This window comes from Zonotrichia albicollis, chromosome 8 (genome assembly GCF_047830755.1).
Source record: "Zonotrichia albicollis isolate bZonAlb1 chromosome 8, bZonAlb1.hap1, whole genome shotgun sequence".
NCBI classification, from domain to species: domain Eukaryota; kingdom Metazoa; phylum Chordata; class Aves; order Passeriformes; family Passerellidae; genus Zonotrichia; species Zonotrichia albicollis.
This window is the reverse complement of record NC_133826.1, coordinates 1,432,053-1,456,581: the sequence shown is the minus strand read 5'-3', so window position 1 is coordinate 1,456,581 and position 24,529 is coordinate 1,432,053. Positions and strand designations below refer to the sequence as shown.

The following is a 24,529-nucleotide window of genomic DNA, read 5'->3' as shown; positions in this document are numbered from 1 at the left end:
GATAAAAAGGATAAAAACTATAAAAAGAAAGAAAAAAAAAAGATAGATAAAAAAGATAAAAAGATAAAAGATAAAAGTTAAAAAAGAAAGGGAAAATATTAAAAAGGATAAAAAGAAAGGGAAAAAGATGAAAAAGATGATCAAGAAAAAAGATGACAAAAAGATAAGATAAAAAGAAACAAGATAAAGATAAAAATATTAAAAATTATAAAAAATATTAAGTATATTTTAAATATTTTAAAATATAAAAAGGGGGAAAGGAAAAGGGAAAAGGAATGGGGGGGAAGGAAAACGGGTAAAAAAAGGAAAAGAAAAAGGACAAAGTAAAAGGAGAAAAAGAAAAATAAGAAAGAAAACGTAATAGAAAAAGAAAGAAGAAAAATGAAACAAGACAAAGGCAAAGAAAAAAATACGAAATAAGAGAAAGGGGGAAAAGAAAAAAAGAAAAGTGGAAAACAACTACACAAAGGCAAGAAAATTTACAAAGAAAAACCAAAACTTTTTTTTTAAAAAGAGAAGAAAAAGGAAACAAGAAAAAAAATAGAAGCACAAAGGAAACAAGTGGTGGACTGGTGATTTCCTCCCGCCTGTCACTAGAAGGCAAAGCCGATCACCCGAGCATCCATCACCCCTTCCCCCAGACGCGCTGTACCAGCCCCGGGGCGGCGGAACCGGCCCGGCCCCGCTCCGGGCGGAGCTCGGAGCCCGGGCAGCCCCGGAGCGCATGGAGCGGCGGCGGGGACGGGGCACCGTCCCACCGAGCCCCCCGCGCCGCTGGGAGCGCTCCGGAACGCGGGAACCCATGAGGACAGAGGGGAAACCAGAGGTAAAACGGAGCTGTGGATATTCGGGATTTTGGTGGGTATAGAGGGGAAAGCAGAGGTAAAACGGAGCTGTGGATATTCGGGATTTTGGTGGGTAGAGAGGGGAAAGCAGAGGTAAAACGGAGCTGTGGATATTCGGGATTTTGGTGGGTATAGAGGGGAAAGCAGAGGTAAAACGGAGCTGTGGATATTCGGGATTTTGGTGGGTACAGAGGGGAAAGCAGAGGTAAAACGGAGCTGTGGATATTCGGGATTTTGGTGGGTATAGAGGGGAAAGCAGAGGTAAAACGGAGCTGTGGATATTCGGGATTTTGGTGGGTATAGAGGGGAAAGCAGAGGTAAAACGGAGCTGTGGATATTCGGGATTTTGGTTTGGTGGGTATTAACCCCCCTCTGGTCCCCCCGCCACAGCAAATTAATGATAATTGTTGGCAGATCGGAAAAGGAGCCCAAATGGTGCTCCTTCCTGGGGTTTGGGGGGAGGAAAAGGAGCTGGAGGCTCAAAGGCGGGATTTGGGGTTCCTGGGGGCTGCACATGCTGTGTCCTCCCGTTTCTAGAGCTGCCCTGGCATCCCCGTGCTGAGGCGTCCGAGGTAAGGAAAGCTGATCGCAATCAGGCAGAAAAGCTGAATTTATGTCATTGATGGCCTGAAAAGAGAAGGAACAACACTAGAAAGATACTAATTCATTGGAAACTCTGTTAAATGCGGCAGTGGGTTGTGGGAGTGCTGCAAAAATGAGAGAAAGCAAAAATCATCTGACAGAGAAGCTAAAATGAGAGTGGATGTGCCTCTGGACGAGCCCCTCGCTCTGAGCAAAAAATTTATTTTTAATTTCCTTTTCCTCTTCCTCGCCTCTTTCCCTTTGTTTTCTTTTCCCTTCCTTTCCCGTCCCGAGCATCCCCCGGGGCACAGGCGGGGCTCGGGGTGAGGAACCCCGGCCGGGGCACCGGGGAACACCGGGGGAGCCCCCCGAGCCTCCGGGGCTGGGCATCCCCCGGGGCCGAGGGGCGAGTCCCGGCTGCGGGCAAAGGCGGGATGCTGCTGCCCCGGGATTTTCATTGGCCTGGGATGATCCTGCCCCGGGATTTTCATTGCCCTGGGATTTTCATTGTCCTGGGATTCTCCTGCCCCGGGATTTTCATTGCCCTGGGATTCTCCTGCCCCGGGATTTTCATTGCCCTGGGATTCTCCTGCCCTGGGATTTTCACTGCTTTGGGGTTCTCCTGCCCTGGGATTTTCATTGTCCTGGGCTTCTCCTGCCCCGGGATTTTCATTGTCCTGGGATTCTCCTGCCCCTGTGATTTTCACTGCTTTTGGGATGATCCTGCCCTGGGATGCTGCTGCCTCGGGATGCTGCTGCCCCGGGATTTTCATTGCCCTGGGATTTTCATTGTCCTGGGATTCTCCTGCCCTGGGATTTTCATTGTCCTGGGATTCTCCTGCCCTGGGATTTTCATTGTCCTGGGATTCTCCTGCCCTGGGATTTTCATTGCCCTGGGATTCTCCTGCCCCGGGATTTTCATTGCCCTGGGATTTTCATTGTCCTGGGATTCTCCTGCCCTGGGATTTTCATTGCCCTGGGATTTTCATTGTCCTGGGATTCTCCTGCCCCGGGATTTTCATTGCCCTGGGATTCTCCTGCCCCGGGATTTTCATTGCCCTGGGAATCTCCTGCCCCGGGATTTTCATTGTCCTGGGATTCTCCTGCCCCGGGATTTTCATTGCCCTGGGAATCTCCTGCTCTGGGATTTTCATTGTCCTGGGATTCTCCTGCCCCGGGATTTTCATTGTCCTGGGATTTTCATTGCCCTGGGATTCTCCTGCCCTGGGATTTTCATTGTCCTGGGATTCTCCTGCCCCGGGATTTTCATTGGCCTGGGATTCTCCTGCTCTGGGATTTTCATTGCTTTGGGATGCTCCTGCCCTGGGATATTCCTGCCCTGGGATGCTGCTGCCCTGGGATTTTCATTGGCCTGGGATTCTCCTGCCCCGGGATTTTCATTGGCCTGGGATTCTCCTGCCCCGGGATTTTCATTGGCCTGGGATTCTCCTGCCCCGGGATTTTCATTGCCCTGGGATTCTCCTGCCCTGGGATTTTCATTGTCCTGGGATTTTTCTGCCCCGGGATTTTCATGGCCCTGGGATTCTCCTGCCCTGGGATTTTCATTGCTTTGGGATGTTCCCGTCCAGGGATATTCCTGCTCCAGGATGTTCCCGCACTGGGATTTTCTTTGCCCCCGAGTTTTCTTTCCCCCGGGATTCTCCTGCTCTGGGATTTTCATTGTTTTGGGATGCTGCTGTTCTAGGATGTTCATGGCTTTGGGATGCTCCTGCCCTGGGATATTTTTGCCCTGGGATGCTGCTGTCCTGGGATGTTCAATATTTTGTGATTCTCTCGCCCTGGGGTGCTTCTAACTCGGGATTTTCTCTGCTGTGAGATGCTCTTGTCCTGGGATTTTCCTTGCCCTAGGATACTGCTGCCCCAGGGTTTTCTTTGCCCCGGGATGTTCCTTACCTGGGATTTTTCTTACCTGGGATTTTCCTTGTCCTGGGATGCTCCTTACCTGGGATTTTCCTTGTCCTGGGATGCTCCTTACCTGGAATTTTTCTTACCTGGGATTTTCCTTGTCCTAGGATGCTCCTTACCTGGGATTTTCTTTGCCCGGGATTTTCTTTGCTCCAGGGTACTTCTGTCCCGGGATTTTCCTGCCCCAGGATGTTGTTGCCCCAGGGTTTTCTTTGCACTGGAATGTTCCTAACCTGGGATTTTCCTTGTCCTGGGATTTTCTTTGCCCCGGGATTTCCTTTGCCCTGGGGTGTTTCTGTGGGATCTCTGTTTTCCCAGCGATGCTGCTGCCCAGGAATTCTCACCATCCCAGATATTCCCTGCAGGCCGGGATGGAGCAGCCCCAGGAGAGCAGTGCCCAAGGCCCCCTCCTGGCATCCCTGGGCTCTGATTCCATCCCTCACTCCTCCAGCTTTGGGAACAGCCCCGGGTGGGACAGTCCCGAGGTTTGGGGTGACCTGGGCTGCCGCTGTCCTCACAGAGCTTCCCCAGAAACTCATCCCGTGCCAGGAACTGGGGATGGGTGAGACTCGGGGCACACATTTGGGGTTATTGTGCCTGAAATGACTGGGATGTTCCTCTTTCCTCTGCTGCCCAGTCTGCTGTTCCTGCCGGTTCTTGGAAAGCACAGCAGAGGTTTTTTAGGGACAAGTGGGGTTGAAGGCCAGCTCTGGGCTGTGGTGCTTCTCAGCTGCTTTCACTTCGGAGCTGCAGGGACAGCCAGAGTCCCTGGGGCACATCCACGGGGGCCCGTGGGGCTCTCAGAGGAGATTTTGGGTAAGAGCATGAACAGAGCAGGCTGGTACCCACAGACACCCCCTGAGGGTGTTTCAGTACCCTCCAAGCAGCAAGGCTGATTTCCCTCCCTGTTCTGTCCCCTGGGAGGGGTTCCCATTAATTTCCCCCTATTGATTCCCTTGAATTTCCCATTAATTTCCCCCTATTAATTCCTACTAATTTCCTATTAATTTCCCCCTATTAATTCGCCTGAATTCCCCATTAATTTCCCCCTATTGATTCCCCTGAATATCCCATCAATTTCCCCCTATTAATTCCCCATTAATTTCCCCCTAATAATTCCCCTGAATTTCCCCCTATTGATTCCCTTGAATTTCCCATTAATTTCCCCCTATTAATTCCTACTAATTTCCTATTAATTTCCCCCTATTAATTCACCTGAATTCCCCATTAATTTCCCCCTATTGATTCCCCTGAATTTCCCATCAATTTCCCCCTATTAATTCCCCGTTAATTTCCCCCTAATAATTCCCCTGAATTTCCCCCTGTTAATCCCCCCTTTTAATTCCCCCGAATTTACCATTAATTTCCCCCTATTAATTCCCCCGAATTTCCCATTAATTTGCCTTTTTTCTCAGCTCTGATCTGGGGTTGCTCCTCAGCAGTTTCTCATCCTTTACTCCCATCAGAGCTCACATCCTCTGACCAAAGGCTTTGAAGCAGGGCTGGATTTTGAGGCTGGATTTCAGGCTGGATTTTGAGGCTGGATTTCAGGCTGGATTTTGAGGCTGGATTTTGAGGCTGGGTTTTAAGGCTGGATTTTGAGGCTGGATTTCAGGCTGGATTTCAGGCTGGATTTTGAAGCCAGATTTTGAGGCTGGATTTTAAGGCTGGATTTTGAAGCTGGATTTTGAGGCTGGATTTCAGGCTGGATTTTAAGGTTGGATTTTGGGCTGGATTCTGAGGCTGGATTTTGAGGCTGGATTTCAGGTTGGATTTTGAGGCTGGATTTTGAGGCTGGATTTCAGGCTGGATTTTGAGGCTGGATTTTAGGCTGGATTTTGAAGCTGGATTTTGAGGCTGGGTTTTGAAGCCGGATTTTGAGGCCGGATTTTAGGCTAATTTTGAGGCTGGATTTCAGGCTGGATTTTGAGGCTGGATTTTAAGGTTGGATTTTGAAGCCAGATTTTGAGGCTGGATTTCAGGCTGGGTTTTGAGGCTGGGTTTTGAGGCTGGATTTCAGGCTGGATTTTGAGGCTGGATTTTGAAGATGTTTTTGAGGCTGATTCTGAGGCTGGATTTCAGGCTGGATTTTGAGGCTGGATTTTCAGGTTGGATTTCAGGCTGGATTCTGAGGCTGGATTTTAAGGTTGGATTTTGAAGCCAGATTTTGAGGCTGGATTTTGAGGCTGGGTTTTGAGGCTGGGTTTTGAGGCTGGGTTCTGAGGCTGGATTTCAGGGCTGGATTTCAGGCTGGATTTTGAGGCTGGGTTTCAGGCTGGTTTTTAGGCTGGATTTGAGGCTGGATTTTGAGGCTGGATTTTGAAGATGTTTTTGAGGCTGATTCTGAGGCTGGGTTTCAGGCTGGATTTTGAGGCTGGATTTTGAGGCTGGATTTTGAAGATATTTTTGAGGCTGGATTTTCAGGCTGGATTTCAGGCTGGATTTTGAGGCTAGATTTGAGGCTGGATTTTGAGGCTGGATTTTGAAGCCAGATTTTGAGGCTGGGTTTCAGGCTGGATTTTCAGGCTGGATTCTGAGGCTGGATTTCAGGCTGGATTTCAGGCTGGATTCTGAGGCTGGGTTTCAGGCTGGATTTCAGGCTGGATTCTGAGGCTGGATTTTGAGGCTGGATTTTGAAGCCAGATTTTTAGGCTGGATTTCAGGCTGGATTTTGAGGCTGGATTTTGAGGCTGGATTTTGAGGCTGGATTTCAGGCTGGATTTCAGGCTGGATTTTGAGGCTGGATTTTGAGGCTGGATTTTGAGGCTGGATTTTGAAGCCAGATTTTTAGGCTGGATTTCAGGCTGGATTTCAGGCTGGATTTTGAGGCTGGATTTTCAAGATGTTTTTGAGGCTGATTCTGAGGCTGGATTCTGAGGCTGGATTTCAGGCTGGATTTTGAGGCTGGATTTCAGGCTGGATTTCAGGCTGGATTTTGAGGCTGGATTTCAGGCTGGATTTTGCCCGTTTTCTCAGACATTTCGGGCCCTTTGCTGTGGGCAGCAGCTGTTCGCAGGCTGTTGACACAGCCCCCAGGCTTAGTGGAAGGCAGAGCATTTCCCTGAAGAAGCTGCTGAGATTGCTCATCCTGGCACTTGCGAATCACCTACAGAAGGCACCACACGAGGAGCTCCTGGCTGAACAACAGCACAGCCCCTGGGGTCAAACAAAACCAGAGAATGTTCATTGGAAAGGTCTCACAAAATGAGCGTTTGGGATTTTCTGAACAAATCTTTTCTCTACTTTACGACTTTCTACTTTACAATAAAGTAGAAAGTGGTAAAGCAGGAAAAAAGTAGAAAACCACAAAGATGTGTACGTGATAGCCCCACTTTTTTTGGAGCTGGTAACAGGAATTCCTCTCTCCCCAGGCACCAAAATGCCATTTCCACGGATCGTGCCCTCAGCACTGTGGCTGGTGCTGCACCTCACAGCAGGTAAAAAAAGCTTCTTCCTACACAGCAATTAACTCTCAGATGAAGCATTCAGCCTAATTAGGGTGGGGTTTTTCCAGCTTCTACCCCAAATGCCAGTGAACATTTTCCTTTCTGGGTTCATCAGTGATGCAGGGAGTTTGGTTGGTTTTCAGTTCCAGGTAGAGCTGTTGGGTTTGTGAGAAAAGGCACCGGGACAGGCAGAGCTGATAAACAGGAAAAAAAATGGATTCACAGGATCCCAGAATTTGGGTTTGGGTTGGAAGGACCTTAAATCCCACCCAGAGCCACCCCTGCCATGGCAGGGACACCTCCCACTGTCCCAATGTCCAGCCTGGCTTTGGGCACTGCAGGGATCCAGGGGCAAACACAGCAAATCTGGGAATTCTATTCCAGTCCCTCCCCACCCTGCCAGGAACAATTCCCAATTCCCAATGTCCCATCCATCCCTGGGAGCCATTCCCTGTGTCTGTCCCTCCATCCCTGTCCCCTCTCCCTCTCCTGGAGCCCCTTCAGGCCCTGCCAGGGCTCTGAGCTCTCCCTGGATCCTTCTCCTCTCCAGGTGAGCACCCCCAGGTGTCCCAGCCTGGCTCCAGGTCCTTCCTGCACCTCTGCTGACCCAGGCACTTTCCCAATCCCAACAAAAGGAGGGTTCTGGCCCTTTTTACCTGGCTTTACCTGGGTTTTTGGGGACTGGGAGCGACCCTTGGCTGCTGATCCCACCCAGGTGCCAGCAGTTCCTGTGCAGAGCCTGCAATTTCGCCACCAAACTCCCGGGGAGGCTCCTGCTGGAGCGCAGCCCGTCCTGCGGGCAGCGAGGGCTCTGCTGAGCTGTTTGTGCCTTTCCCTTGCAGGGCCCTGTCGGAGGGGGGCAGCGAGCGCCGGCAGAGCCGCCCGCGGTGCCACAGAGGTGTGTGCCAAGGGGACCATGACCGCCAGCCCCTGCTGTGCCATCCCTGCGGGCACCAACGTCACCCTGTCGTGCCAGCTGGCAGCCCCGCGGGCACGGGGCTGGTGCCGGGCAGCGATTTTCCTCAACAGCTCCGAGCAAAGCCGAGCCCAGGGGGGCTCAGTGAGCAAAACCCTCCTGGTCACTGCCCAGGGCAGGCACTACTTCACCTGCAAGTGCATCGGTGGGGGCAGGACAGCGCTCATCTGTGGCATCGACATCCACTGTGGCAGTAAGGAAATCCCTTCTGAATCACTGCCCAAAGCTCTCCGTTCCTTCTCACAGCTCCCCTGTGGGAGAGGGAAGCCCGAGAGGCACTGCCAGGGGGTGGCTTTGTCCAGGGCTGCTGCTGGGAGTCCCATGGGAACATTCCTGGCTGGAATTGGGCAGCTCTGATGTTCCTGAGGGCAGAGAGGCTCAACACATCTGCCTGCCCAGGGCAAACAACAGCCTCCCTGTTACATGGCTTTGCAAGGGCTCCTCAGGGTGAGAGAGATAGATGAGAATCTTGGCTTCATGATCAGAAGGCTGCATTTATTATTTTATGATATATATTACATTATGACTATACTAATAGGAATAGAGAGCAAAAGTTCAGAAGCTGCTAAACTAAGAATTGAGTAGGAATAGCCTAATGTAATATATATCACAAGTTAATAAATCCAGCCTTCTGATCATGAAGCCAGGATTCTCGTCTATCTCTCTCACCCTGAGGAACCATTGCAAAGCCATGTAACATCTCCCTGCCCTGCATCCCCTCCATGCCTCATACCCACATTTTTGGGGAAGAGCCACTGGAGCTCTGGCAGCCTGCTCTGGCTGGAGGTGTTGGCCTGAAGGATCATCCTGAGAGATCATGGATGTCAGGACTGACAGGAATTTCTGTTTCAGACCCTCCAGACGAGCCCAGGAACGTGTCCTGTATCCAGAAGGGGACACAGGGCCGCCCCACCTGCACGTGGCACAAGGGCAGGCTCACCTACCTCCCCACTGCCTATGGGATACAGTGAGTGCTGGGGTGTAAATACAATTAACGCCTAATTATCCCCTGCAGCAGCTTCCCTGCATGCCCTGCAGCCCCCTCGGGGCTCAGTGAAGGGGCTGTGCCAATCCATCCCTTTGGAAAGGGAGCCCTGTCCCCATGTTCTAGGGTGAATCCCTAAGCCAGGACACCCCACACCCCAGGACTGACCCTGTCCCCATGTTCTGGGGTGAATCCCTAAGCCAGGACACCCCACACCCCAGGACTGACCCTGTCCCCATGTTCTGGGGTGAATCCCTAAACCAGGACACCCCACACCCCAGGGCTGACCCTGTCCCCATGTCCTGGGGTGAATCCCTAAACCAGGACACCCCACACCCCAGGGCTGACCCTGTCCCCATGTCCTGGGTGAATCCCTAAGCCAGGACACCCCACACCCCAGGACTGACCCTGTCCCCATGTTCTGGGGTGAATCCCTAAGCCAGGACACCCCACACCCCAGGACTGACCCTGTCCCCATGTTCTGGGGTGAATCCCTAAGCCAGGACACCCCACACCCCAGGACTGACCCTGTCCCCATGTCCTGGGGTGAATCCCTAAGCCAGGACACCCCACACCCCAGGGCTGACCCTGTCCCCATGTTCTGGGGTGAATCCCTAAACCAGGACACCCCACACCCCAGGACTGACCCTGTCCCCATGTTCTGGGTGAATTCCTAAGCCAGGACACCCCACACCCCAGGGCTGACCCTGTCCCCATGTCCTGGGTGAATCCCCAAGCCAGGACACCCCACACCCCAGGGCTCACCTTCCTGCCCCACAGAAATCCAACCAACCCTCTGCTCCTGCTGCAGGCTCTCCAACGGCACCAACACCTTTTCCTTTCCAGAAGAAGCTCCCAGCCAGGTGTTGTTTGGCTCTGGGGCTCTGAGCAGGCTGGATTTTGGCTCCAATTACAGCCTGGTGGTTTCTGCCTCCAATCCATTAGGAAATGCCTCTTCCCAGCCGCTCACCTTCACGCTGATAGACATAGGTAAGGCACCACTGCCCCCCTCTCAGACAGCCCCAGACCCTGGGGAGACCTGAAAATAGTCAGAACCTTTTGGAAAAAACGTTAAAAATTAAACCTTTTGGAAAAATCACCCATCCAGCCTAAAGAAACAATCCTATTTTTCACCTAACCCCCTTCAGTGCTGTGCTGCCTCTCTGAGCCCTATTTCTTTCACTGTTTCTCTGTTTGTTTCTGTGTTTGTTTCTCTGTTTGGGTGCCAGTGAAGCCGCTCCCTCCCGAGTTTTCCGTGGAATTCGATGATTCCTCAGGCACCAGCTGCACCATCGTGTGGCACCACGAGGCACAGGCCCAGCACTGCAGGCTGAGGCACCGTCCCCTCGGCAGGCACGGCTGGAGCACGGTAATCCTGCTGGCATTCGGGAATTCTGCAGCTGCTGGGCAGGAGAGAGCTCCTGGCAGGGCCTGAAGGGGCTCCAGGAGAGCTGCAGAGGGGCTGGGGACAGGCATGGAGGGACAGCACACAGGGAATGGCTGGGAAATGAAAGAAGGTAGATTTAAATGGGATATTGGGAATTGGGAATTGTTCCCTTGGGAGAGGTTGGGATGGAATTCCCAGATTTGCTGTGGCTGCCCCTGGATCCCTGGCAGTGCCCAAGGCCAGGCTGGGACAGTGGGACGTGTCCCTGGCATGGCAGGGCTGGCAGTGGATGGGATTTAAGCTCCCTCCCAACCTAAACATTCCATGATCCCATGAAGATTTTACTGTAAGTGGCAAAAAGAACGCTTAGCTGGGAGCTGAGCACATCACCCAGACAGAGATTTTGCTATGAGGGATTTTTCAGATGAAGCCCTGCAGGTCTGATGATTCCCTTGCATCATTCTTTGAGTTTCTGAGGCTGCTGTTTTTAAATCTGTGTCTGAATTTGTAACTCGGCCTCTCGCTGCCTGCAACCCTCGTTTCCTTGGGAGTCTAACACCAATTTCTCCATCCCCACTGAAGGTGGAGAGCCTGAGCAGGGAGAGATTCCACCTGCAGGGGCTGGAGCCTGACACAGCCCACGAGTTCCAGGTGAGCTGCAGGATGCTGCCGGGCCGGGGGCTGTGGAGCGACTGGAGCAGCAGCCAGGGCAGCACCCCAGCAGCAGGTAAAGAATAATGGGTATTAAACTGGGACATTGGTAAAGATCTGCCCTGCCCAGCACCCCAGCAGCAGGTAAAGGTGAATTTGTGTTAAACTGGGACATTGGTACAGAACTGCCCTGCCAGGGCAGCACCCCAGCAGCAGGTAAAGAATAATGGGTATTAAACTGGGAAATTGGTACAGAACTGCCCTGCCCAGGGCAGCACCCCGGCAGCAGGTAAAGGTGAATTTGTGTTAAACTGGGACATTGGTAAAGATCTGCCCTGCCCAGGGCAGCACCCCAGCAGCAGGTAAAGGTGAATTTGTGTTAAACTGGGACATTGGTAAAGATCTGCCCCGTCCTGAGCCAGCTCTGGGCTCTGCACCCACAGCAAACTCCAGCTCAGGAGCCCAAACTGCTGCCGGGCTCCTCTGGGCAAGCTCCAGATCCAGACCCCGAGCCAACAGGGAGAAGTTTCTGTAAGAAAATTGCGTTTTTAATGAGCAAAGAGTAAAGCTGCTCCAAACCAGAGCTCCCTGAGAAGAGCTGAAGGATTTGGGGGTGGGAATGAGATGATTACCCCAGTAATTCTGTGATTCTCTGCTCTCCTGCTTGGCTTTGGCTGCTGGTTTTTGTGGATTACTGCCAGCCCGTGGGGCTGGTGCTGATCTGAGTCACCCAGTTCCCCTTTCCCCCGTGACAGCAGCGATTTCTGTAAGAGACATTGATTGACTGGGGAGGTGTGAAGTTTTCCCTGCCTCCCCCACCTTCCTCTCAACAGCCTTCTCCCCGTTTGGTTGCACCCCGAGTGTGTGGCTGTCACCCCCAGCCTGCCCCTGGGGTTTTCAGCTGATCTTTGTGCCCTCAGAGCAAGGGGAGGCTGCACACGAGCAGCTCTGGGTGCATCCTCACCGCCCTGTGCTGCAGGAGCTGAGCTTCTCCACAAGTTACCGCCCAAAATCAACCCTTTCCAAGGAAAAATTCCCGCTCCTGCTCCTTTTTGTGTGAGCTGCCAAAACCCTCGTTCGTGTGGCTCACAGGCTTTCAAACCCAGGCTGGAGGGCAGCAGATGCAATCCCATATTGGGATTTTTCTGCTCCGAGTGCGCAGCCAGTGCTCTGGTTTTATTTCTGCTGCTGCTTTTTGTTTCTGTTCCAGTCTCTCTCTGCAGTCACCCCAGGACAAGCTGCTCCCACCGTGCTGACCTGGAGGGGTTTGTGGCTGTGCCACAGCTGCCCCTGCTCCAGCTACCAATGAGCAGTGCTTCAATTGATGAGCTGGTGCTGCTCAAGGAGCAAAGCCCTGCCATCCCCTGTCCCCTCAGCTTTCCTTACCCATTCATCTCTGGTGCTGGATTTTGGGAGCCAGCTCTTCCCTTTGATGCCATTTTGGGAGGTTTCTTCAAAATACCAAGAGTCTCCAGTCAGAACTGTGGAAGGAACAGGGGTTGAAGCTGTTAAAGGCATTTGCTGGGCAGTGAAATCCCACACATGCCCCACACGCCCTCATCCGAGGCTGCCTGTTGTTCTGGCATGGATGGAGCCGAGCCCAAGGACCTTGAGGAGCCTCAAATTTATGCAAAGGCAGGAGCCAATGCTGTGCTTTGATGTGTGGCTTCCCCTGGGAGCCACCCAGATTACTGAGGTCAGGACACCCAAACTCCTCTCCCTGGGTTCTTGTTCTCCTCCTGATCCCACCCTCCAAGCAGCCAGAGAGCAGCAAACCTGGGTTATCACACCCTGGAGCACTTCAGGGCCATTTAAAGGATTCAATTTGAATTTTCTCAGGGGTTTTACGCCCTTGTTTGTTGGCTCCAAACCTCAACCACTGCCTCTGCTCTGCTTTTCCCTGTCTCCAGTGCCAACAGGGACCCTGGATGTGTGGTACCGGCAGCAGGAGCTGCACTCTGGGCTCCAGAACCTCTCCTTTTTCTGGAAGGTGAGTGCAGTGAAACCCCACGGCCTGGCTGGAACAGACAGGTGCCTGCTCAGGAGGGCAGGAGCCTCCTCAAATGGAGAATGTAAACCCCCTCCCTCCTAATTCGTATAATTTTGAAATTAAGGGGCTCTCAGGCAAAGATGCGGGAGCAGGAATTACAGGGTCCTTATTAGGGAAAAAAGAAAAATAAAATGAAAATGCAGAAATACAAAACAAACCTGCCAGAGTGAGAGCAGCAGAAAGCTGCTCCTCTGGGAATGCAGGGAGAGGCTGCTGTGCTGTCCCAAAGCTCAGATTGTATCCAGGTGGGAATTCTTGGCTCCTCCCCTGGGCGGAGCATCTCCCCATGGGATGATGGGATTTGGAGGGACACTCACTGGCCATTAACAGAAGATAATTAATAATTAATGGCCCACCAGCAGCAGAGATCTGGAGGGAAAATTGGTCGGAAGAGATAAAGAAAGCAGCCCAATGAACAGAGACAACTGCCCCACCTCTGACAGATAGAACACACAGCCCCAGGCACACCTTGTAACCCAGGATAGCCCAGCAGAGGCAGCAAAACCCAGCCAGGTGAGAGGGGAAACGAAACCAGAGCCAGGTGAGAGGGGAAATGATGATTTCTAGGATGGCAGGGAAGGAGCACAAAGGTTTCACCAGTTCCCAGGGGCAGGGACACAGACCAAGGGTGCCTTCCCTATTCCTCCTCTTACTCACCAGCATTTTTCTGCCTGCAATTTCATGGAATGCCAGAATTATTTGGACTGGGAGGGATCCTGAATGTCATCCTGTTCCACGGCAGGGACCCCTCCCACTGTCCCAGGCTGCTCCAAACCCATCCAGCCTGGCCTTGGACACTGCAGGGATCCAGGGGCAGCCACAGCAAATCTGGGAATTCCATCCAACCCCTTCCCACCCTGCCAGGAACAATTCCCAATTCCCAATCTCCCGTCCATCCCTGCCCTCTGGCACTGGGAGCCATTCCCTGTGTACTCTCCCTCCCTCCCTCCCTTTATCCCAAGCCCCTCTCCATATTCCCCACCTGACAACATTTTTGGGATCTGCTGGGCAGAGCTGGGGGCTGGAACCCCACAGGGAACATTCCACAAAGAATTTGGTTTAAAACCCGCCAGAGCTGGGTAAAAAATTTCACTGTGTTCCCCCCACCCAACACCACGCTGCAAGTGAAAGCAGAAATTCTCATGTAATTCTGCGACCCCAGGCTTTGTGGCTTCAGCTCGCAGACCTTTATCTTGCAGCACTTTCTTTATCAGGGGTGACTTCCTGCAGCATCATTCATAAAACAGGGTAATAAACTGCCTTTAGAGGTTTCACTGCAGCTCCCAGGCCAGGCTGACACTCAGCACCACTTCCTACCCAGGGTGTGCCCTTGTTCTCACAAAACACCCAGGAAAAGGGTTGAAAATTTAATTTCAGCATGTTTGCAGTGCTGCCTCAGTCCTGAGCTGCTCCCAAAGCTTTGCAAACATTTTGGTTTGTGCTTTGTTTCGTTATGACAAACATCAGCTAAATAAATGAATTAATGTCACAGAAATATCAGGAAACTAAAACTGAGAGTACAACTGAAGGCGCCCAGGGGGGAGTAAAACCAGGGTGTGGTGTTCCACAGACTGTCAGAGGTGTCTGTTCTGAGTGGCTCAATTTAAATAATTCTTTATGGTGGCTTTAAGTAAAATCCAGGGTTTTCCTCCCAAGCAAAACCTGCTCATTTTGACAAATCCAGCTGAGCAGCTGATCATCTTTTTTTCCCTCCCTTGTGAAAAATGTGGCTTTCAGTGGAAAAAAAGTGTGAATTCAGACTCAGGGCAGGAAGGGTTTCAATGCCCCCAGTGCTGTCACAGCAAAACTGGAATTGGGTGGGAAAAAGAAATCCTGGAATGGTTTGGGTTGGGATGGACCTCAAAGCGCATCCCATTCCATCCTCTGCCATGGCAGGGACACCTCCCACGGTCCCAGGCTGCTCCAGCCTGGCCTTGGGCACTGCCAGGGATTCAGGGGCAGCCACAGCAAATCTGGGGATTCTATTGCAGGGCCTGCCCACCCTGCCAGGAACAATTCCCAATTCCCAGCATCCCATCCCATCCCTGCCTGCCCTGTGTCCCTGTGTGCTGTCCCTCCGTGCCCCATCCCCAGCACTCGCAGGGGGCAGCCCCTCGTTCACAGCCGGTGTCAGAGGCTCTGTCCCCGCAGGCTCTGAGCCGGTGGGAGGCAGGAGGGAGGATCCTGTGCTACAACGTGACCCTGGAAGCCCTGGAGCAGGGGAAGCTGCCGGCGCAGTCCCACCGCACCACCCGCACCAGCTTCTCCAGGGTGACCCCCAGGGCGGGGCACAGGGTGACGGTGACAGCGCAGAGCCCGCGGGGCAGCTCCGCCCCTGCCACCGTCCTGACACACCTGGGCAGCCCAGGTAAGGCTCCAGCGGCTGGGGATGGCTGGGAGAACTGCTCTGCTGGGCCACACCTCCTCTGCGCCACACCCCCCTGTGCCACACCCCTACCGGGCCACACCCCACTGTGCCACACCCCTGCCATGCCACACCCCACTGTGACACACCTCCTATGTGCCACACCCCACTGTGACACACCCCACTGTGACACACCCCACTGTGACACACCTCCTATGTGCCACACCCCTACCGGGCCACACCCCCCTGTGCCACACCCCTGCCATGCCACACCCCACTGTGACACACCTCCTATGTGCCACACCCCTACCGGGCCACACCCCCCTGTGTCACACCTCCTCTGTGCCACACCCCCTGTGCCACACCCCACTGTGCCACACCCCTACCGGGCCACACCCCACTGTGCTGCACCCCTGCTGTGCCACACCCCTGCCATGCCACACCCCTGCCATGCCACACCCCCATGCTGGGCCACACCCCCATGCTGGGCCACACCCCTGCCATGCCACACCCCTGCCATGCCACACCCCCATGCAACGCCCCTGCCGTGCCACACCCCTCTAGGCCACACCCCTCTAGGCCACACCCCTGCAGGGGTTGCAGTGCCTCCACCTTGTGCTCACCTCAGTGACCCTCAGGGATGTGCAGATCCTCTTTCCCTGCGGTTCCTGCTCTCCCAGCCAGAGGGGCCCTCGGGATGCCCCTGTTCCTCCTCTGGAATCACCGCAGCAGCTCCACATCCCAGTGCCTCCATCGGGGCAGGGTGCTGGGGTGTGGCAACAGCCAGGCCGAGCTCTGGGTGTCCCATCCATGAGAAAAGCCAGGAATGTCGCTGTTCCTGCCAGCAAACCCTCACCCTGCCATCAGCACCTTCCCTTTCACTACAATTCATTTTATCCTCCCCACGGTGCCAAAGTGGACGGGACCCAGCAAACCCCACATCCCTGGTTTGACTGAGGCTGCCAGAACCTTGTGCTGACTCTGGGTTCTGCTCTCCCCTGCCAGATCTGCCCCCTCCCCAGCGGGTCAGCGCCGTGGGCCTGGGGAACAGCAACATCCTGGTGAGCTGGAGCCCCCCTGCCCGAGCCGCCCTGCCCCTCGGGGGGTACCTGGTGGAGTGGGCAGAGCCCTGGAGGGAGCCACAGCTGCAGCCCCTGCACAGCTGGGTGAAGCTGCCCCCGTCCCACCTGTCCACTGTGATAGCAGGTAATGTCACTTGTGATAGCAGGTAATGTCACTTGTGATAGCAGGTAATGCCACCTGTGATAGCAGGTAATGCCTCCTGTGACAGCAGTAATGCCATCTGTGATAGCTGGTAATGCCTCCATCTGTGATAGCAGGTAATGCCTCCTGTGACAGCAGGTAATGTCACTTGTGATAGCTGGTAATGCCACCTGTGCACTGTGATAGCAGGTAATGCGACCCCGGGCTGGGCACGGCACCAGCTTGGTTGGAAAATATTCTTAGCAACAAGCCAGGTGGGAATTTGGGCTGCAAGGCCAGGCTGGATGGGGCTTGGAGCAGCCTGGGATGGTGGGAGGTGTTGCCATGGCAGGGGTGGCACTGGGTGGACATTGAGGTCCCTCCCAAGCCAAACCAGTTTGGGAGTCTATATTTCTATACATTTCTATTAATTTATATACATATATAAATATATTTCTATATAGTCTATATTCTATAATCTATATATTTCTATATATTCTATATATTTTCTATGTAATTCTATCATTTTTACTAAAATCATTTCCAGGGATCCAGGGGCAGCCACAGCTTCTCTGGGCACCCTGTGCAGGGCCTGTTCACCCTCCCAATATCCCATTTATCCCTTTCCTCTGGCAGTGGGAAACCATTAATTTCCAGGTTAAAGCCCAGCAAGACCCTGCCAGGCTCAGTAGATCAGAAAAAAAATCTTTCCCTTCTTTATGAAAGATCTATCAATAATCACAAGATTTATCTCAGATTTAAGCAGCCGCTGCAATATTTCTGCCCTGACTGCAAATCCTTGAAGAAGCAGCTCTGCAGCTGTGGTTTCTCCCCCAAATCCTCGAAGAAGCAGCTCTGCAGCTGTGGTTTCTCCCCCAAATCCCTGCAGAAGCAGCTCTGCAGCTGTGGTTTCTCCCCCCAGAGCACATCAGAGATAACGTCTGCTATCAGATCCACGTGTCTGCACTTTATCAGGACAGAGCTGGGCAGGCAGCATCAGTCAGGGGAAACTCCACAGCTCAAGGTAAACCCCAGGAATGCTGTCCAGGTGTTTGTAAGGCGTTTCAGCCCAGCTCTAACACCACTCCTGTGCCTTGCAGCCCCCTCAGCTGGGCCCCAGATGTTCACCACCCCCTGGGCCAGCGGAGTCCTGGTTTCCTGGGAGGAGATCCCAGCGCCCCAGCAGAGGGGCTGCATCACTGGGTACCACATCTACCTGCACAGGAAGGATGGACAGGGCCAGCCCGAGGTCCACGGTGGGTGCCTGGGGCTGGAAATGCTTCCCCTGCTCCCCTCTCATTGCTGAGGATCTCCTGGGGGATCACTTTCAGCCTGAAACTCTCACTTCTCTCTGCTCCTCCTATTCTTCCTCCTCTTCTTATTCCTCTTTTTCTTCCTTACCTTCCTCATCTTATCTTCTCCTTTTATTTTTCTTCCTCCTCCTCCTCTTATTCTTTTTCTTATTCTTCTTTCTTCCTCTTCTTCCCATTCTTCCTCTTATTTGTCTTCTTTTTTTCTCTTACGCATCTTCCTTTTTCCTTATCCCTCTTCTTCTTCCTCTTCCTCCTCTTATTATCTTCCTCTTTTTTTTTTCTTACTCATCTTCCTTTTCTTTTTCCTTATTCCTCTTCTTCTTCCCCTTATTCATCTTCCTCTTCCTCTTCTTTTTTTCTCTTACTCATCTTCCTTTTCTTTTTCCTTAATCCTCTTTCTCTTCTTTCTCTTTTTCCCTCTTATTCTTCTTCCTTTTCTTTTTCCTTATTCCTCCTCCTCTTCTTCTTCCTATTCCTCCTCTTATTCATCTTCCTCTTCTTTTTTTCTCTTACTCATCTTCCGTTTCTTTTTCCTTAATCCTCTTCTGCCTCCTCTTCTTCTTCCTCCTCCTTTCCCCTTTTATTCTTCTTCCTTTTCTTCTTTCTATTCATCCTCTTATTCATCTTCCACCTCCTCCTTTTTATCTTCTTACGCATCTTCCTTTTCTTTTTCCTAAAACCTCTTCCTCCTCCTCTCTTTCCTTCTCTTTTTCCCTCTTATTCTTCTTCCTTTTCTTTTTCCTTATTCCTCCTCCTCTTCTTCCTATTTCTCCCCTTATTCGGCTTCCTCTTTTTTTCTCTTATTCGTCTTCCTTTTCCTTGGTTCTCTTCCTCCTCCTTTTCTTCCTCCTCCTCCTTTTTCCTCTTATTCTTCTTCCTTTTCTTTTTTCTTATTCCTCTTCCTCCTCCTCCCCGTCCTGCCTTGGCTCAGAGCCCGGTTCCAGCTGCGGGCAGTAAATCCGGTGCCAGGCTCTCCATTTCCATCCCGGTTTTCCCGCAGCCGTTCCCGCCGGGGCTCCTCGCTCCCTGCACCTCCCTCACCTGGAGCCGGGCGAGCACCACGAGCTCTGGATGACAGCGGCGACCGCGGCCGGGGAGGGGCCCCGGGGCAACAGCGACAGCGTCTGCCTGGACGGTGAGGACACAGCTGCTCCTGAGCCTGGATCCCCTTTCCCAATCTCTGGGAATGCTTTTCCTGCTCCCCAGCATTACTGGAGCTCTCCAAGCGGTGCCAGGGCACTCCTGGGCCTGGATCCCCTTTCCTGCTCTCTGGGAACGCTTTTCCTGCTCCTCTGCACTCACTGGAGCTCTCCAAGCACAGCCAGGGCAGTTCTTACCCTTGGATCCCCTCTCCCGCTCTCTGGGAATGCTTTCCCTGCTCCTCTGCACTCACTGGAGCTCTCCAAGCACAGCCAGGGCAGTTCTTACCCTTGGATCCCCTCTCCCAGTCTCTGGGAATGCTTTCCCTGCTCCTCTGCACTCACTGGAGATCTCCAAGAGGTGCCAGGGCGCTCCTTGCCTTTGGATCCCCTTTCCCATTCTCTGGGAATTCTTTCCCTGCTCCTCTGCAGTCCCTGGAGCTCTTCAAGCGGTGCCAGGGCACTCCTGGGCCTGGATCCCCTTTCCTGCTCTCTGGGAATGCTTTCCCTGCTCCCCTGCACTCACTGGAGCTCTCCAAGCATGCCAGGGCAGTTCTTACCCTTGGATCCCCTCTCCAGGAATGCTTTCCCTGCTCCCCAGCATTACTGGAGCTCTCCAAGCAGTGCCAGGGCGCTCCTGGCCCTTGGATCCCCTTTCCTGCTCTCTGGGAATGCTTTTCCTGCTCCCCTGCACTCACTGGAACTCTCCAAGCGTTCTGAAGATCTCTTGGTGCTGAAGATTTGCAGTCTCAGCTGGGTTTGGGATGTGGAATCTCTTTCTTTGCCTTCAAGCTCCCAGTGCTGTGCTGTTTCCTCTGTGGTGAAGGGTGGTTTATCTATGGAGCACAGAAAGATTTGGGGTTTTTCCCCTCTTTTTGCTGGAGCTGAGTGGTGGCTGCTCTGCATTGCAGGTGCTGGGGACTGGCTGACTCTGGGGCTCATCTGCAGCTTCTCCATCCTCTCAGCCTGCCTTTGCTCTGTGCCTCCAGCAAGGAGAGTGTGAGTGGATCCATCAGCTGTGTCCCAATAAAACCGGGGTGGTATCAGGAGGGATTAAATCCCACAAAGGTTTGGGTTGGGAGTGACCTCAGAGCCCACCCAGTGCCACCCCTGCCATGACAGGGACACCTCCCACTGTCCCAGGTGCTCCAGCCTGGCCCTGGGCACTGCCAGGGGCAGCCACAGCAAATCTGGGCACCCTGTGCCAGTGCATTTAAAAAATCTTCACTCCCATCTAATCTAAATAGATCCTCTTTTAGTTTAAAAACATTTTCCCTGGTCCTATAGGATGTTCATGCCCCTTCATGAGCATGGAACAGCGAGGATTGTTAAAAATAAAGTTTCATAGTACATGAATAATAATAACAGGCTCTGGGCTTAAAATACACCTGTAGCCCATAGACACTGTGAATTTTCAACCAGACCTTGAAACCAAACTGAAGGGGAGCAATCCCTGGGAATTATCCCCACCCAGCCAAGAGCTCTGAGGGCGGATCCACGGTCACGCCTGGGTTAATTCCACACCCGAGGAGCACAAGGGCGCTGCAGGTGTCACCATTCACGTTTCTAATTGCATGGATCCCCCTGCAGGCTGCGGTGGCTCCTGTCCCTCCTGCTGCCGCAGTGGCACAGCAAAGCCATTCCCGACCCTGCCAACGCCACGTGGGCCAAGAGCTTAGCGGCTGCCAAGGTAAATGAGAGGGGTTTTCCTTCTAATCCCACAGCCTTCATTAAAAAAGCAATTGGAGCCATGCGAGCCAGTAATCTCCCGAAGCAGCAGATAATCTGCGCTGGGGGAATTAAAGTGCAGCTCTCCCGTTTCCAGCGGGACGAGCGAGTCCCGGAGATGGTGCCGGCATTCACTCCGTGTGCCCCGCAGGCGGAGCTGAGCGCTCCCTCCAGCCCCTTCCTGCCCGGCGGCGCCTTCGAGGAGCCCGAAGCGAGCCCGGTGGAGGAGACCCCTGCGCAGGCCGAGCCCCCCAAGGCCGGGGACAAGGAGGAGGTGGGCAGCGCTGGCAGCAGGGGGCACGGCGAGTGGGCAGCGGAGAGCTCGGCGGAGGAGCAGCAGCTGCCGGAGCTGTACCAGCGGCTGCTGCTGGAGGCCATGGAGCCCCCCGAGCCCGTGTACATCTGCAACCCCGGCAGCCTGGCCCCGGAGCCGGCCCCCGAGCCCGAGCCCAGCCCCCTGCCCGTGTTCCCAACCTCGGCGTTCGTGCCCGCCGCCCTCTGCTGCCCGGGGAACCTGACTCTGGACCGAGTGAAACTCAGCTCCTGACCGAGGGAGGCAGGGGGCGCTGTGAGCCCGGAAAGAATTCTGGCACTTTAGAGGATTTCCACGGGAGCCCGGCAGGAATTTTGGCACTTTACAAAGCATTTCGGTGTGTTTTGATGGGAGCTCAGCCTGGATTTTGGTAATTTTACAAAGTATTTCTGTGTTTTCAATGACCTCAGCCTGGATCTTGGCACTTTACAGAGTATTTTGGTGTTTCAATGTGAGCTCAGCCTGGATTTTGGCACTTTTACAGAGTATTTCAGTGTGTTTTGATGCGAGCCCGGCCTGGATTTTAGCATTTATGAAATATTTCAGTGTTTCAGCACACGCAATTCCAGTCCCTCGCATGTGACACCTCCGAGTGACAAAACCCTTCCCCAGTCACAGCTCACCTTAGGACGTGGCTGCTCCTCTGCAGAGAGGCACGCTGGGGATGCCAGAGCTGCATTTTGGAGATTTTGGGAGCCCTTTCTGCACAGCCTGGGCTGCCTCAAGCCCTGTTCCAGAATCAGAGTTAAAAATCATCATTTCCACCAGGAAGAGCAAGAAACGAACTGCAAAAGGGAAGGGTGGAACTGCAAAAGGGAAGGGTGGAACTGCAAAAGGGAAGGATGAACAGCTCAGCACCTCCCCTGGCACCAAGTCACAGAGTCCCCAATGTCACCAGAGCCACAGGGGACACAGCACCAGAGCCAGGGCCCCTTCCTTGCCTCACTCAGGGCAGGAAAATTCCTCAGCACAACTAAAAGCAGCAGGCAGCATCTGTACTCAGTCAAATGGATTGTCAAGAGGAATTTCAGTGATTTATTGGAGTGTTCTAATTACAGGCTGCAAGGGTGTTACACATTTAATGACTTTGTTTACCAGATGTGTGTATATAAATAAAATGTTGGAAATCTGAACTTGGCTTCCTGTTGTTTTCTCTGGTCAAGCTCCAGCTTTACACAGAACAATTAAAAATTAAAAATGAAGCTGAAAGGTTGCAGTTAGAGATGGAGCAGCCCAGGTATGAACTTACCTGGAGCATCCCCTGCATTCCCAAGCAGGGACAGAGCTGCTGCTGCCACCATTCAAGTGCAGAATTTGATATTTGGGTATTGCCAAATACCAGCTCAGCCATGGCACTTTGGGTTTCTGAGCTCTGCTCCCACCTGTGTCACCTGGCTGGGTGACACCAAAGGCAAACATCTCCCTCAGAACTGGGTCAGACATCCAAAAAAGCAGAACCTGCTGCCTGGGAACCGCCCTGCTGAGAGGGTTCTGCCCGAGCACCACCACTCAGCTCTGCACACCAAACTGAGCTAGAAAGGCAAATCAGATGCCAAAACCCGGGTTTTTTTTCATAAAACACTATTTTGCCATTCATATTTGTCTGAATGTTCATTTTCTACTTCAACCTAAGGCTAAGAGAACACTGGAATTCATTTTGTCCTCACCCCACAAATCCCCAAATCAATCACAATGTGGGATTTGTGTCCAGCCTCACTCCAAGAGAAGGAACCAGAGCTCTGTGGCTGCAGCCTGGCAGCCTCCAGCGCTGTCCCTGAGCATCCCAGGAGGTGACTCCCCCTCAGGACACCCTTCCAGCAGGAACACCAGGCCTGGCTGTCCTGGGGACACCCCGGTGCAACCTGGCTGGGGCACAGCAGCCCAAAGGAGGGAGGTTGGTCCTTGGGATGACCCTGGGGAAGCAGAAGGCTGGCACAGCTGGAAGAGGCACAGCTGGAAGAGGCACAGCTGGAAGAGGCACAGCTGGCTGCAAGTGTTGGGTTTATTAAACCAGAGCTCTGCCTTTGCAAAGCCATCCCTGTGAGTACACAGCTGGGCTCAGCTCCTCCAAGTGCTGCCACCACACATTTCCACTGATTCCTGACATTCCAGGGGAATCCTTGTCCTTTCCCACACAGCTAACTCTTGGACCTGACCAATCAACCCCCCCTGCTCCCTCCCCCCATTCCAGCTCTGAGATAACTCCCCTGCTCAAACCTTGCCCCTGCTCATCCCACAGCCAATCTGCTCCACACCTCCAACTTTCTCTGCTCTCTTTTCCAAAGGATCAGAATTTAAAAGTTGCAGTCCCCTAGATTTGGTGTGACAGCAGGAGCAAGCAAGAGGACAGAAAGTGTTAGTAAAAGCAAGCTCATTAATCATTAATAACCTACTTGGGAGATGCTTGTCCAAGGCAAAATCCATCCTGGGAATGGGAATGCAAACTGGACTTCCTGGGGCAGACCCTAGGTGAGCCACTAGGAACCTCAGTGGTTTCATTTCCATGTGGTTTCCAGCACATTGTTTTTAAAAGAGCATGAAAATAAACCTTTATTTCAATTAACACCCACCAATATTAAAGATAAATGTTCACAATTTTAGTTCTTGACACAAAATGGACTGAAAGAGGTGAATTCACATCTGGCAGAACAGCAGAAGGACCAATCTTAAGTCATAAGCTATGTTGAAAATCACTCTAGGTGCCATTTGGGAATGTTCTAGAGCAGGAAAAAGGAAAATCCAGCCAGCAAAATCACCTGGGTGCCAACTGGAACAGCAGCTTGGATCCAGGAGGGGCCGTGTTCAGGGGTTTGGGTGTTACCAGGCTGTCCCCAAGGCTGCAAGGGCAGCACTTCCCACCACAGAGTGGGAGAAGGAACAGCTCAGCTCCTCCAGGAGCCCCACACTGAGAGCAGAGCCAAGGGATTCTCCCACCCTCAGATGGAAAATCTGCCTCCTCCTCCTCCTCTTCCTCCTGCCTGGGGCTGGAGATCCAGGTGAGGGAACTGATCCGTGCTACTCACAGTGGGTCCCAGCTGGAGCTCTGGTGGAGAACAGCTCAGGAACAGCAAAGGCAGCTGCTAACACCCCAGCTGAGCAGGCTGGTGCTCCACATTCCAAGGTCTCCAACACTTCCTGCCTGTCCTGCACAGTTTTTACAAAAATAGGGCGTTACCTTTAGTTTCTACCTACCTACAAAACTACCAGTATGCTCTAATGGCCAAAGAGGAAAACATGAAATAAAATGGGAGATTTGCTTCTATTCTCCTACCACATGCTGATAAAACCCCTACAAAATCCCCTATTAGCCATTCACTCAACTCCTTTTGTGTATTGAAGGGATACACAGGGAAGAAACGGAACCGATGGTGGATTTTGAGGGAGGAGAAGGAATTTCTTACAACCATTCTCTGGAAAAAAACTTTCCTTGGTGATGTCCCAAGCAGATCCTGAGCACTGCACTGAGCCAGAGCTGCATTTGGATGGAGAGGTGAAGTGTTGAGGTTTTGGGGTGGATTTTTGGTGTCCCATGCACAGATTGCCATACCTGGGAATGCCTCAGGTCCTGCTGCACCTGGGTGCCAATGCCACAGCTGCCACCTTCCCCCCATCCCAGCTCC

At 52.8% G+C, this 24,529-nt stretch overlaps 1 protein-coding gene across 3 annotated transcripts; it reads left to right on the top strand.

The window, feature by feature from the left end:
* The first annotated feature begins 537 nt into the window (after positions 1-537).
* Positions 538-22,149, top strand: IL12RB2 (interleukin 12 receptor subunit beta 2). 3 transcript variants are annotated; one of them, XM_074545564.1, is made up of 16 exons: positions 540-826; positions 6,725-6,790; positions 7,642-7,968; positions 8,628-8,742; positions 9,572-9,750; positions 9,990-10,129; positions 10,730-10,874; positions 12,709-12,788; positions 15,000-15,216; positions 16,219-16,419; positions 17,339-17,440; positions 17,517-17,672; positions 18,730-18,864; positions 19,780-19,867; positions 20,459-20,558; positions 20,748-21,280. In XM_074545564.1, exons 2-16 carry the CDS (start codon positions 6,733-6,735, stop codon positions 21,141-21,143), a joined length of 2,439 nt encoding a protein of 812 aa, XP_074401665.1. In that variant the 5' UTR covers positions 540-826; positions 6,725-6,732; the 3' UTR covers positions 21,144-21,280. The 3 variants fall into 3 exon arrangements, with proteins under 3 accessions (XP_074401664.1, XP_074401663.1, XP_074401665.1); XM_074545563.1 differs by having other exon boundaries at positions 538-826; positions 20,459-21,280; XM_074545562.1 differs by having other exon boundaries at positions 539-826; positions 17,339-17,672; positions 20,748-22,149.
* Positions 22,150-24,529: the final 2,380 nt, after the last annotated feature.

What these genes read in the sequence shown, in the direction of transcription:
- IL12RB2 (XM_074545562.1), top strand. Translation starts at nt 6,733, where the DNA reads ATGCCATTTCCACGGATCGTGCCCTCAGCACTGTGGCTGGTGCTGCAC. An exon ending in CCTGTCCACTGTGATAGCAG is followed by an intron (nt 16,420 to 17,338) that starts GTAATGTCACTT and finishes TTCTCCCCCCAG; the next exon opens with AGCACATCAGAGATAACGTC. An exon ending in GGGCCAGCCCGAGGTCCACG is followed by an intron (nt 17,673 to 18,729) that starts GTGGGTGCCTGG and finishes GTTTTCCCGCAG; the next exon opens with CCGTTCCCGCCGGGGCTCCT.